The sequence below is a fragment of the Lichenostomus cassidix genome, chromosome 9, assembly GCF_008360975.1.
Source record: "Lichenostomus cassidix isolate B80296 chromosome 9, HeHo_3.0, whole genome shotgun sequence".
Lineage (NCBI taxonomy): Eukaryota > Metazoa > Chordata > Aves > Passeriformes > Meliphagidae > Lichenostomus > Lichenostomus cassidix.
Genome location: NC_139490.1, coordinates 14,474,211 through 14,489,110, shown reverse-complemented (window position 1 = coordinate 14,489,110; position 14,900 = coordinate 14,474,211). Strand labels below are relative to the sequence as shown.

Genomic DNA, 14,900 nt, shown 5'->3' with positions numbered 1-14,900 from the left:
GAGAGAGAGCGCAGGGAGAGCCTTCCTTGGGCGATGGGTGCGGAGCCGGGCCGGGCGGTGTCACAGCCCAGAGCTATGGGAACCTGGCAAACACAGGCCGGGCCCTCTGGACGGGGATGCAGTCTCTTAGAAAGGAGAGCAATATGGGTGCTTTAGTCAGAAGCTGTAATTCCAAACCAGCAGATTGAAAACACAAGAACTGCCTCTTGACAAAATACGTGAACATGCAAACACCTCATTTTCTGATGCTTAACTAAGGTGTGGCCTTAAAACATGCTGGCAATTGTGGAAGCTCTGCGGGTTTCTTTTTCACCCCCCTTAAAAAATAACTCTTACCTTTGCCACAGAGCAGCGTGGGTGCAGTGTGGGCAGCCACCGCGGCTGACTTGGGCTGCTTGCGGTGCGTTCACACCCTGCCTTGCCTTGCGGGAACTTGTTGTTCTCCAAGCACTCAGCCCAGTCCTGTTGCTGGGAGCTCTGCTTGCTGTTTTAATTCCACTCTGCAAAGCCGGAGGCTTAAACTGTACACAGGTCAATGATAGGACATTTTCGTGGGGTTTACTCATTTGAAATGTTTTTTAAACTTCCAAATGTGCCAAGGCACTTATGTCCTTGTGGTGCTTATTTATTAAAAATAACTATCTTGCTTATGACAGCTGCTCTAAAAATGCAGTCTGCTGCTTTTCACATAATATGGCATTAAATGGAACTTCTATTATTTAATATTTGAAAAATAATGTTCAGTTAATGGTGGCAGATTAATTGAATGCAATGTTAGTATATTGTCATTGCTGCATAACCTGGACTTTAAAGTCAAGATGATGAACATTTGGGTTAGCACAGGTCATTTGAACCAAAGTAGGATATTGGCTGTGTGGTTTCCTATGTTGTACAAGAATGGTGCTTAGATAATTTTGCCATTTTGTAACTCTGCTGGCTGCCTTATGCTGGAAGAACACAAAGCCTTCTGTTTGCTTACTTCTTCCTTTTGATGTAATCTCATTGTTGCAGGCTTTTATATCACTTCCTGCACAGCTTTGCCTAGGACAATGGTTTTCAGTTTTTTAATGGGTCTGTGAGTCCTCTGAATGGCTGGTGAGGGATTCTTGAAATGTTATAAAACCGAGCCTGCAATGAGTTATCCAGGGGGCAGCTGTAAGAACCAGTAGGCAGCAGTGTCTTCTAAAGCTTGGGACTTTCAGTCTGACAGATATGATTTAACCACTGTGACAGATGGGAAGTTCTGTGAAATATATAGGAGCAGTTTCTTCTGTTTTGTTACCCCTGAATTGTGGTTTCAGCCAGGAGACAGCTCCAGTGAGATTAGGTTTTTTCAGCCCTTTGAATGATTTCCAGGCAGAGGACCAGAAGAGGAATTCAGTATGATGTAGAACCCCCAGAGCAGACGGGTTCCTCCCCCGGCAGGCGCAGGACAGGCACTGCAGCACAGCTGAGCGCCTGCAGGAGCAACCTACACGGATCACACGCACCCAGGGACAGCACTCGTGACACGGCACTCGGACAACGAAGTATTGTTCACATTTATCTCCTATCCTACACTTAGGGTTGAGACAGAGTTTAATGAATAATAAACCTACACAAATTTGGGGGTTTTCTGGTTTCCCTGAATGTTTTCAGATGTTTTTACTTTCTACCAGAATGTGTGGAATTCAACAAGATGCAATTTTAAAGACTGTTATTTTTAACCAAAGAAAGTATTTGTTGTTGTCTTAATGTCTCCATTATTAGCACAGAGCACCTTAATCCTGCAGCAGTTACCCTTACTTAATTCCTTTTTTTAGGAAACATACAGATTTACTTCTTTGTATGGTACTGGTTTGCTTTGAAGGTATCTGGTTGGACTGTCAGAGAAACTCTAACCAAAAGCATTTGCAATTTCAGAGAGCATTATTTGCAGACTTCTTAGAGATCCATGCCAAGTACTTCTTTCTTAGAAGAAAAGTTGAAATGGGCTTTTATGCTTTCACATTTTCTCAATTGCTTTGTTGGGCTCTTGAGATCGCCAGGTGAAAACACAGCACAAAGAACTAACATGTCTTACCACAAAAACCTGTCCTTTTAGATTTTAGATTCTTTAGAGGAGAGTATTTATTCCAACCAGCTTCACCATCACCTCAGTGTTTCGGAATCATTCTGATAGCAACTTATGGAGCGCTGACACAAAAGAAGGTACAGATTTTTAGACTTTTTTTTTTTTTAAGACTCATAAATAAGCTCTAGATATCTTTATTGCCAATATAAAGACTGTACCCTCTCATTTCTGCAGTTGTGTTTCTTGCCCATAAAAGACACATTGCAAGAATTTTTAGCTAGTTATTTGCCAAATCTATTAATGAAAATGCCTTCCCAAATATGCCATTGCATTTTAAATGAAAGTGGTCTGTGGTAGAGTTTTTATTTATTACACAGGAATGAACTCAGAGTTTTGCAAGTCTTCTACTATTGTCTTTAACCTTTACTTTCAGCTGGTTTGAGATTAAAAATAGTGAGTCATAGGTCTCCTGTGAACATGGGGAAAAACAAGCACTGTGACATTACTTGGTGTTTATTTGGCAGAGTTGGAAAACCAGCAGAGGCTGAAGGGCTGTATCTAATGCTGCCTAAATTCTTCTTTGGATTCTTGCTACCAAAATACGAGGAGGGGGTTGGGAAGAATATATGTTCAGAGTCTGTAGGTGTTTGAAGGTGTTCAACAGGCTAGAGGAATGGGGAACACGCCCTGTTCCTCAGGCCTTCTCTTAGGTATAGAATAGGTGTGTGTCTTGAATGGATAGGGACAATAATATCCCTAGATATTTTGTGAGTTATCAAAATGTAACAATTTCAGAAGTCCAGCATCCCTACCTGGATAATGGCATAAGAAGTTCCTCTGAATGATCAGCTGATGAGGACACAGTGGCTAGATTGTGACATGTTCAATAACCAAAGGATGCAATATTTCCTATGTCAGGTGGGGTAGTTCCTTTTTTTCTTAATGAGGTGCACAGACTGTCAGTGTTAACCTTGAGCAACCTTTTTTCAGTAATATTTTTCTCAAAGACAAGCTCACTCCTGTTGCCTTGAAATTCTTTTATTCAGTTCTTCTACAGTTAAGGTTTACATTCCAGTTCACAGAAAACTGGATGTTCTTCTCCAAAGTATACAGAGCTTTCACCTCAGTCAGACTGTCTGCTCCCCACCCCCATTTGCAATGTACAATTCCCACCTGCAGCATTTTCAGTAAACATGGGATCGAGTATACAGAAAAAGCTTCTATAAAATTTCCATTAAAAAAATAACAAGTTTTTATTTACAAAGTGTTTGCTACTACAAAGTAATATTTCCTATTGGTTCAAATATACTATTTGCTAATGCCAGTGTTCCTATTAGGAAAGTAAAACTTTGTATATGCACTTTTCTTTATATCTTTGTCAGTGTTTAAAGCACATAAAATACTACCACATTATTTTTTACACTACTCCTAGCCACATACAGTGTGGTAGTAGAAATTAACACTATTTGATCAGAACAAAAAGAAATCAGCATAGCTTAATAGCAGACTTTCTGCAAAAATAAAACTTTAGTTTATAATTTATAGGTATTTGGAAAGAGAGAAATCTGTGGAGAATTCAAAAATATGCAGCAAATGAATACGAATGGAAAAGCTGAATTTTCCTGAAGATACAGGAGTTTAGCACAAGAAAAAGGAGAAAAATTTCCACTAAAGTGTTTGTGTGATGCTTTATGCCACTACAGATGTTGGGAGAGCAAGATGAGTGGATTAAAAAAATTAATTATAACTTCAAATCCCATAGCATCCTAATAATTGGATTTGTCTCTTCCCACCTACCATGTTTACAAACCCTGCTTTGTGTTCAGCATTGGAGGTCATTAAATAGCTTTGTCCATGACTGGCCTTGTTATTAAAAAAAAAAAAAAGTTATATTTAATTTAAAAGTTAATGGACTTTCAAGTGGTTTCTGTATTTTAAATATAAAAAGGAAGTGTCTCTACAATTACTTCCATGTAGAATATAGTGGATATTAAAAAGTGCTACTGTAAGGGGGATGGAGGGCCAGACCTGCCTTTTCTACCGCTTGCTGCATGTTGCAGCATCTTCAGAACATGGGCTGATGGCTCATCAGCATTCACTTGTTGCCAAGGATTCATCTACTGCCAGATCATCCCCCAGGTGCCAAAAAACATGTGGTGTAAAACTGTGCCTGTGCTTGCTGGCTGGTTACTGCTGATGCCCTGTAGGATAGCAAACACAAAGGCTGTGCCTCGGTCTCAGGGCATTGTTTGCAGTCAGGGCCTGAGGAACAAGGACAGACTCACATGCTGCTTCTTACAGGTTTGTTCAAAGTAGGATTCATATTTTACAGTAGATGCTTGTGAGATACAGTGTCATAACATTTGCATATGCTTCTCTGAAGTATCTTCCACATATACAACATGGCCTTTAAGACAAGGGAGTGTGCCTGGAACTTGCGTGATGGGTTGAGATTCAGCTGGTGTTTTCCCAGGGAAATTCTGGGAGATCCATTTAATCCCTGCATCTACTAATCTACTATACAATCTACTAATTGTTACAATAGCAATTTAACAAACCCACCAAAAAGCCTGGAGACTGATTTTGAGGACTTCACCTTTTCTGCTCATTTTAACTTTTGTGGCCATTCAGGACAATGGTATGTGACCTAAAAATATCAGCAGGAAGGGCTGTGGATCTGTGGTGTTCTTTCCTCTCTGGCTGCTGGGCTCACACGGGTGGGCAGCATGGGCAGCACAGGAACCAGGCAGTACAAGGGATGAGTGTTTTACTCAGCCTGGAGAATGAGTGGGCTAAAACCAACTCACCAGTAAAGGCTCATTTTGTCTTCGAAAAAGCTTCTGCATAGATGAGTTTGATTTGCATCTACAAGTGGATTTAAATTTGACATTGCAGTATCCTGCTATCCCATGGTGTCCATATATCCAAAGTACCTATGCTGGGAGAATGTTGAGTACTTAAGAATGGCACTTAGAGAAGTCAGAAGATTTAAGTGATTGCACTTGTTTTAGCCAATACAGGAGATTAAGAAGAGATGCAGGTTTGGGCTACCGGGAAGTTCCTGTGTCTGCTTGGAATTAGCATGGCCCTGCTACAGACACTGACATGATCCAGGTCAGTCTGCTTTTCTTCTTAGATAAATGCAGAAGTATTTATTTGCTCCATATTGCTCCTAAGCAGGAAGCTTTCCCCTGGGATTTGGATGCATAGGTCTGAAATGTTATTTCTGCCCAATTTTGAGCTAGGATTTTGAGTGTCCTGCAGTTTAGGTGGATATCCTAAATGTTGGATTCTTGGGTACTGTCAAAAACATAGAAGCAGCAAGAAAACATTTTGGTGTTGGCTGATCTCTGGAGTGGCCAGACAAGGCAGTATTAAAGGTGTAGAGTGACTATGCAATCTCTGAACAACTGTGATAAACAGCCCCTTCAGCCTGTTACCGTCAGACTGCTTTAATGAGCATTCCCTCCCCTCACTGTCAGTGGCAGCTGCAGAGGGACCCTTGGATGCCACCTCAGATTGATGGAGCTGGGAGGTTTTTGTACACACAGCTCTACAGTGACTTGTAAGGATGGTAATCCTTTGCAGATGGAATGAACGACTGGAAGTAACAGTGGTTATGGGTACTATTTTGGCAATATATCTGGATCAGCGGGAGAAGAGTTACTCACATCTTCGTAAAAACCCATTCCCCAGAAAAGATTCTAACAGCTAAACAAGAAAGAGATAATCTGATTTGGGAACTTTGTAGGTCTAAGGAATAAGTTTCAAAGTTTTATGGTATCACCTGCCAGCAGAAAATTAAGTATTTAGAGCTGTTCACATGCTCAGGTAGATGTGTGTGGCCACAAATGACAAATGATTCATTGGTGTATTGCTTGCTTACAGAGGTTAGAATTCAAGAAATGGCACATTTTAAAGACCAAAACTTCCATAAACAGGTCCTTGGCCTCTCCTCTCCCTCCCTGTTCATCACTAATGCTGCAGCAGGCACCACTTCCCAGAACTGACAGCTGAGACACCTTCAGCCTGAAAACAGGCTCAGAGTGATCTAACTGCAGCAGAAGGATGTTCCCTCAAAGTATGGCTATTACTAGAATTTTTTAAAAAAAGCACAGTCTTTCCCCAGCTCATTGCATAAGGTTATTTAATATCATGATGCTCCTGAGGGATTCCTGTAATGAGAAGATATAAATGAGGCGCACTGGGCAGAAGATAGCTTGTTTTGGTTTGTTTTCTCTATACCATACCTTGTGGTAACTGGCTATGTTTTTAAATTAATCCAAACCCCAAACTTCTTTAATACACTAAAAGTAAAGTCCTTACCATCAACTGCCTGGATTTTTTTCAGCTGAAAAGGGACAGTTATCTAGAAGGAGGCGTATTGCCCAGAGTTCAAATGTGCTTAAGTTTCAGCCATGCTCTTGAATTTTTTTAAAATGGTGGATTTGGTCAAAAGAAAGAGCACTCGAACTTTTAAACCATAACTGTGGAATTCTAAATCCAAGCATCATTTCATGAACTGGAAGACCTTGTTTTTCTTTAAAAACCCCCAAAGGATTAAAATTTGATTATTAGGCCTTTTTACATAATGTTATTTCAGGCTGACAGAGTTGATCAGCAGAAGTCCTTCTGTGGGAATTCTGTATCCTCAGCAATTTCCAGCGACTCAAAAGGATTAGGGGTATTTTCAAGCTGTAGTTTAAAAATTAAAACCCCTTAACCAAAATGGAAACACCTACAGTGTTTCTTGTACTGGATTTAATGGTGTTAGTTGAAGCCATAGCTTCAGTTAAACTGGTCTCATTTGCTTAGATACACAGACTTTCTGAGGTAAGGCAGATTGTTGACATGAAATTCCAGTGTTGAAATGAGAAGACTGGTGCACTTTAATACCATTTTAAATATCAAAATCCACAAACATTGTGTTGGATTTCCACATAACAGAAAAATGCTGTCTCCCATTCATATTTTTTCATTTAGTTAGTGGAGCTGACAAGTTTTTCTAAGTCAAATTTAGATTTTTCAAGCACCACAAAGGAAGTCCAGAAATAAAGCTGTTGACTACAGTATAGCTATAAAAGCATTTACATAGAGCATTATATTGCTTGCAGCCAAGTGCCTTCTGAATGTATAACCAAGAGAGTGTTCCAACAGAAACATCACTTAAATTTATCTTAAATATAAGTTGCATGAAAATTTAAATGTTAACCTTTTCTTATAAGAAGTGTCATCTAGTACCAGTTGCTGCTTGATTCCTGTCAATGAATGTCAAGGGTATTGCACGAGATGGGAGAAGATGATGGGAACTGAACAGAAAGTGGGAAAACCTGTCTTGGTCATGACCATTTTATCCTGGAAAGTGTCTGCTGGCTTTCAAGAGGAGGGAGGGCCTGTGTGTTGAAGCAACTGAGCACAAGCACTGCCATGAGCTTAGTGGGAGCTCTGTGGTTTGTTAATATTCTCAACCCCCTTGTTACTCACAATTGCAGCAGCTGCCTTTAGTGAGGTCTTGTATTTACCTGTTTTGGTTTGTGGTTTTTGTGTGTGTTTTTTGTTTCTTTTTTAAATATGGCAGCTAAGGTCAACAGGAATGATTGAAAGGCTTGCCTGAGATCATACACAAGTGACTATGGATGGATAAGGCCCCAAATTCTCCTAGTTCCCAGACTTTAGCGTAGCCGCAAGACCACAGTGCTTTAGCTGAACTTCAACTGGAACTTGGCAAAAGGAAGTCCAAGGAAAGAATTTAATTTTGAAGTCTCTTCTAAATGTTCTAACTTGTTTTTTTCCTGGACTGGTTGAATACAAAGGACAAATAACTTTTAAAGGCTTGGTTCAACTGCCAACTAAATGTTAGGTGCTCCCATTTATATTTGATAGCTTGATGTTTGCCAGAAAGCAAGCAGCTGTGCAGCCTGCAGCTTTGAAGGGCACAGACATCAGTGGAGGAAAGGTATCGTTGAAGATCTTCCCCCTGTAAAGCAGAAAGCCACTGACTGCTAATAAAGTACATTCCATTTCTGGGCTGGAATCCTTTTTTTGCCAGGCTCTTATAGTTCAAAGTGCTGCTCTTTAGGAACTGTTTTGCTGTTTTTTTCTTTTTACACAGATCTTGAGTGGGAAGTGTGAAGAAAGTGTAAAGTTAAATGTGTTCCTAATGTATTGTTAGGGGGACAGAGGTATAACTACTTTGGAAGATATTTCCCTCTTACAGAATTCCTTAGACTCATGCATATATGTTATCTTTGATCTACCCTCTCCAATGAAAGCTGACTGACAGGACAGTTTTTGAAAAAGCAATGGGTTTTTAGGAATGAAAGTGATTATCTGTTTAAATGAAATGTCATTCACAAAGCAGACATTCATATGTCTGAAGTACCTGTTCCCTTCTCCCCCCATTTCAAAAGTGAGCCACTTTGCTCAAGTGCATTGACTGTCTCAGCAAGAATATTCTTTTGTATTTATAAAGCTTTTCTTGGTATAGAGGTAGTGTTACAGATTCAGTCCAAGTGAGGTGGTGTAAAGCCCTCAGTCTGCTGCTGCCTGTGAGCCATGAGCACAGGATAGTCTTAACAGTATTGCCCTAGGGGGAATACCATGGTAGATATTTTAGTTTGTGCATTTGCAACTCATTTGTGTAAAACAGATAGCTCCGTCAAGAGCCATACTTAGATACTGGTGCTGCCCTCACGGTACTCCTCAAGTGCAGGAGTTTGAACTATCTGTGGAAAGTTTCAATCTGGATGCTTTAGTTTGTAATGTAAACATGGAGGTGGTGCTTGGCTGCTCCTCACAGTCTCACCTGTCCTGTAAGCAGCCAGTCCTGCACTAACTCCTGCACACAGCCAGGGAGCTCTTGAGCTGGAGCCTCATTTTCTGTCTGTAGCTCAGGCTTGGTGCTTTTGGATCTCACTGGCCTGAGTGAGTGCAGGTTTGGCTGTGAAAGGTGATGTGAGCACAGCCCAGGCTGTCAGAGGAATGCTCCCAGTAGCCCAGGGATCGTCTGCTGCCATTGAGCAACAGCAGGACAAGCTGCCTCATCTCCCAGTGCAGGAACAGAGCCAGGACAGCTGACACAGGGCAACTACCTACAGACAGTACAAACACTGAAAAGATTTACCTAATTAAAATAGTTAACTTTGAGACTAGTTAAACTCCTGGATGCTGGAACACCATGGGAAGAGTATATCTACAGTGCATTTTGCACTGATATTCCAGATTTTTTTTTTTAAGAGGTCTTTATGATTGGATATGATGTTAGCTATGGAAAACACAGCCTCCTGCTGCAAGTCTAATTTAACAGTTCACATGGGACTCGTGTTGTGTAACTTAAGCCACAGATTATTTTAAGTGGTTTGATACAAATGTCAAAGGTGCATCAAGGTGAGTGCAACAGATTAGAAAGTCTGTCAGAATCCAAGCTGACCAGAATGCAAAACATGAAATGATGTATTGTTAAAATTTTATTTTTTTCCCTAAGAACCTCAGCCTATGACTTTAAAAGTTAGGTGACCTGCTCAAATTCAAAGACTGCCTTGACAACATGCTGCCTGAGATCCTTAACATGGAGGGAGGCCTTTTTAAAAAAAAACAACACATGCTCTAACATCAAAGGGATTATATAAAGTTAGAACACTAAAGGAGAAGCTACACTGAATATACTGTAATCTAGAAATACAATTTTTAAACTTTTTTTCCTTGAAAAAAGCTGGTGCAGAGAATACTGCTTTTTTCCTGTTTTAATAATGGCTAATAATAATTACTTATAATAAATTAGGCCTGCAATATAAATGAACATATGAACCTTTAATACTAATGTTACTTTTAGAGTATCTAAAATGGATTTAAACTTTTTCAAGATTCATTTAATCACTTGCAATTTATATTACTTTAAGAATCTTCTATACAGCAAGTTGAACAGAAAAAAAGCAAACATTTTAACAGCCCCTTTTCCCTGTAACCACTTTCATACAAGATAGTTTTAAATAACTATTTTAGCACGTTTGCTTGTGCTCTCTTCCCCCTTTTCTAAAGGCAGCACAGCCAAAACACAATGCAGAAATTGGCTTTTACTGACTCTGTTTTCTTCTCCATCTAAAAAAGACAAAGGGAAGACAGAGACTTGAGTCCCAAAATGGAAAAGATGAACTTTAGGTTTACTTTGCCAGATCTCCAGGGACTTTGTTTTCTTCCTTGTTTATAGTTGACAAAAACCACTTTGCTCTGTCTCTGAATGTCATTCTGTGTTCAGTTACAAAAAGTTTTCAATTTCAGCTATGGATAAACTTGTTTTGAAGGTTCCATTTTGCTTCACTGAACACAGTGCAAACCAAGGCTGGTTTACCAAGAAACTGGTAAAATCCAAACAGGAACTCCCATTAAGAATATCTGAGCAGCATTTTGTATATTCCATTTTCTACTGTCCTCATTCTGGGGAGGAAGAATCCTCATCTTCATCCTCTTCATCTTCCTCGTTGAAGGAGCATGGTGTCTCCCCCCGGGATGCTGCACTGCTGGACTGCTGACTGCTAGGGGCAAGAAGCTGCCCAGTTGCTAAGGCCACTTCAGTGTCCAAACACAACCCTGGATTCTCACTATCAAAACAACAGAAAGGGTGAAGTTTAGAGGGTTTCTCATGAGGTTTTAAGCTTTTTCCTTTTGGCCTCAGCTTTTTGTTTAATTGAAGAAATGCTACCAACAAGGAAAAATTCAAAAGTGTTACAGTAAACACAGCTATTAGTTAAGAAAACTGGTAAAACATTGGAAAGTTCCATAAAAAAGGTTATTTGGCAACTTTTTTTTCATAAACAACTGGTAGACTTGCTTAAGCTGAAGAAAACAAAGAAGAAATCCATTGCAGTTTCATTAATACACAGAAGTGTTTGCAATATGAAATGAAGCTATTAAAAGCTATGAGAAAGAGTCTGTTCCAGAATAATCCCTATTTCCATTTTTTTTATGGTACAGGTAACCTCCAAGCAAAGTCTTGCTGTTGAGGTGTATCTTACATTAGGTTTTTGCTGGTGGTGGTGTTTTTTCATTTGATTGTTGGTTTTTAATTTTAAATTATTATTAGGCTGTGTGGACTAAACTTCTTTCAGAAGAGCTTTAACAGTAGTGCATTTAGACACCAGACATTCTTTTGCATTTTTCAGAAATATTACCAGGCTTTTATACACATGTAATTACCTACTTGTAGTCCATGCCCAGGCAGGAATTTAAGGTCAGTAAGGAAAAGGGGCTTTGAAGTGATTCTATTCTTATGAAACATAGGTACAAAATAGCTGGTATGTTCAACATTCAAAGCATGTTGATTTGACCTTACAAATATAATTATCAAGGAAGACAGAATTAAAGACCATCAAAATCAACCATGATAGGAAAAATCTCAATTCCTGAAAGCAAATGGTATGAAATTGCAAGGTTACTAAAGTACCATAAGCACATATAACTATCCTTGAACACAAAATCATTTTACTTACCTTGATTTAGCATCATAAGTGCCTCCAGCTGCCTCAAAATGGGAAACTGGTTGTGCTGAACTTGAAAGCAACCCTTGGTTTATCCATGAAAATCCAGCAGACATATCTGGAAGAAACCATAAGAGTATTTATGATAGTTACTTACATTTTTTTATTTCTTTTACAATGTTAAACTTTGCATTCTTCTTACAGTTATGATCCCTTAGTTTAGTTTAGAAGGTACCAGTAGCTTGACTTTATTTTTATACTGTAGATGTCCTGTGTTTGTAGATGCACTTAATTGCACTCAGCTCTTCCCTTTGTCTGAAGAAGATTCACCTGGCTGGTGGCTGTATGCAATCACAGGTATCTGAAATCAGAGCTGGAGTCCTTCACGGAAACTTGCTGCTAGCCTGACCTTATGAAATGCCCCAACAGCTCCAGGTGCCTTGGCTGCTACACTTGGTGAAGGTACAAAAGGAATTGTATTTATTTGGGTTTGAGACACTGCACTGAAGCCACCCAGGCAATGTGTATGTCACTGTGTGTGTCCTGGTGGCCAAAGGCAGTTTCAGCCTGGTGGTCTCATGGCTGGCTATGGGGCAGCCTGCTAATCCACTCTGCCACCAGACAGAGCTGGGCCCCTGCGGTGGCCAAGCACAGACCATGGCAAAGGGCTGGAGCCAAGAATGGAGGAGAGAGCCTGTTGTACACTGTGCATGAGACATGTAAGGCACTCTCCTCCCTAGGGATAGGAAATGGTAGGGTTAAGACCATTAAAATGGTCTGACAATAATGCCGAATGTCTTGAGGTATTTTGTTAAAAACCCCCTGAGGGATGTGAACAGGTTACATACAACCCCCAAAGCACCTGTTTTCAAATTCCCTAACAAGCAGTGCCTGTCAGTTGTTTCCAGTTATGCACATTTCTGCCAAGAGAATCAGCAAAACAAGTCCACTGACCCAATTACACCTATGGGTTTTTTTGGGGATGCATGTGTGTTTTTAATTTGTTTCTCAGATAAATAAGGTATTTCGATTGACCCACCCAAATTCCATCTCAACACTAACATCAAAAGAAACTTATCAAGACTGCCTTGTTCTTTTCCATGGCACTTGCATGTGGTCTCAGCTGGATGCATTAAACCAGGATTTAAGAGTCCCTACTGCTAATTTCTATGCCTAACCAAGCCTCTGTTTTGGACAGTACAGTGGCAGTAAACTGGGACTGCACTACTCGTATTTATCTAAATGGTTCTATAACAGCAGGTAAGAGAAATAACTAAATGTGGTTTTACATAGACATTCTCATTAGTCCTTCTTGTCAAGCTTTGGTTCCTCGAGATTGGGCAGTGCTGCCTAGCACAGGGACTGTTTTAAGCAGGTTGACACAGCCATGTAAACTGGCTCACCATGCACTGGGATGGATCTATAGGCTACCTTGGTTTATGCTGGGGAAACCTGTTAGCAGCAAGGTATTTAAATGTAATGATACAAAGCAAGGCTAGCAAGGGTGGTGCTCCTGCCAGCAGTCTTTGGAACAGGACAGCAAACATTAATTAAGTGGCAGTTTCAGGGTGATCTGTGAGGACAGAATAGACGAGAACAGTTAAATATGGATGGAGCTGGATGTCTTTCATTAAGATTGCCCTAAATACAGGTTTGATGTTACAGAGAACATGTTCTGACAGCTTCCTCCTGTCTTTGCAGGAGGAGGCTAAACCATTTGGAATGACTGCATTGTATTTAGGTTAATAGAGATGTACCACAGTGTTGTTTCCTGGTATTTTGAAGAGGTATACCTGTGTGTACATGTTTAATATTCCAGAAGAATAACAAGATACTGTTAGTAATCTTGTGGTTTATTAACATTTCTGAATAATGGCTAGTTAGCTTTTCTTTTTGAAGAGCAAGGTAGAAGCATGGCAGAAAGGTGGTTCATAAATGCATATCCCTGCCTTGCATTTTCATTACCTTGTATTTCTAAATTTGATTTTCCAGTGGGCTGTGAGAAGCAAGGGAAAGGTAGAGGTTTGTGAAAGATGGGGAGTTGAAGCCAATTTCAGTATGGAAAAATCTGTCAAAGTAGAAGTGTGCCTGCAATGAAAAGACTTACGTCTTCTGGCAGTGTAGATCAATTACTAATAGGTACACTTAAAACCAGGGAAAACAGTTTGAATAAACCTTCCCAAGGGGCTGCAGTCCAATCTAAGAGCGGCATTGTTATGAACTAGGCATATCTTGCAGCAGATACACTTGGTAGAAATTTATACTTTACACAACAAAGCTCTAAAGCAATACCCTCAATAGCTTTAGTAGTGAATGTACAAGTGTTGCATAAGAGTGTTGTTGATAGCCGAACAAGTATGCATATAAATTAAAATACATACATTTATTTATATATGTATATATATGTTAAAATACATATAGTAGTAAGAACACCTCTGAGCTAGTTTTTACAGAGGCTGAAACAGCTGAACACAACCCATGTCTGAAGAGTAGGTTACTTGCCTTAATGATATTTGAGTAAAAAATAAAGTCAATGCATTTCCTATGATTAGAACTCTATATATGTTCCAGCCTGCTGGTTTGCTACTAGGGAAGTACTCAGTAAATAGTGTAATGACACAGGGTTTTGTGCAAATGTAAAGAAACCCTGTTCTCTGGAGGTAAATTAATGCAGGCATAAAATGAAAAAGAAATTTTAGTTTGATCCTTGACACATGGGAGCAATTAAGTAACTTCAACATTGCAACGCTATTAAAAAAATGTGGGTTCTGCTCCTTTCCCCTTTTTTACATTGCTGATAAATCCCATGGGAAAGAATGTTGAGTTGAATGAACCTGCAAGGAACAAATTAAGATTTCTTTCAACTTCTCCTTTGGTGTCAGTGCTGTCTTATTAAGAGTTCGGGTGTAATTTCAAACTCGACCAAAAATAACATATGAAATCTTAGTTTCAAAACCCACAGGATAAGAGGACTAGGAAAACACAAATAAGTGTGAATAAACATAAGCACATTTGATGTAGTTTGAAATGTGAAGCCATTTAAAATGTACCAATTTTACTGAATGTAATTGAATTCTAATTTATATATAGCAATAGAGAAATTAGGGCAAGAGCTTTGTTCCCTTTCCTCAAAAACAAACGTCTGTACACAGTAATTAATTGGGTAACACTTTCTTTACAGATAAAGTCCCTCCCAGAAATGTGAGAAAATGCTGGTCTAAGTTTAAGCTGTGGGTAGAGCAAGAAGAACACACTCTGACAATAACTGTGGGAAGTGAGAGCAAATATTAGCAGCTTTAGTTCAATGATGCAACACTGAAGGAGCTTTAGATTTGTGTCTTTAAGCATGACCTGTTCAAGCAGGGCAGGCAAAA

At 39.6% G+C, this 14,900-nt stretch overlaps 1 protein-coding gene across 7 annotated transcripts in view; it reads right to left on the bottom strand.

Annotated features, from left to right (window-relative positions):
• Positions 1-3,075: 3,075 nt before the first annotated feature.
• Positions 3,076-14,900, bottom strand: part of TFDP2 (transcription factor Dp-2) — a 61,703-nt gene continuing 49,878 nt past the window's right edge. For all 7 annotated transcript variants that reach the window (XM_085069534.1, XM_085069535.1, XM_085069531.1 and 4 more), the window contains 2 exons: positions 11,539-11,644; positions 3,076-10,650 (listed from right to left, as the gene is read on the bottom strand). In XM_085069534.1, coding sequence (XP_084925660.1) covers positions 10,482-10,650; positions 11,539-11,644 — 275 coding nt within the window. In that variant the 3' untranslated portion in view covers positions 3,076-10,481. The remainder of the gene's footprint in view (positions 10,651-11,538; positions 11,645-14,900) is intronic.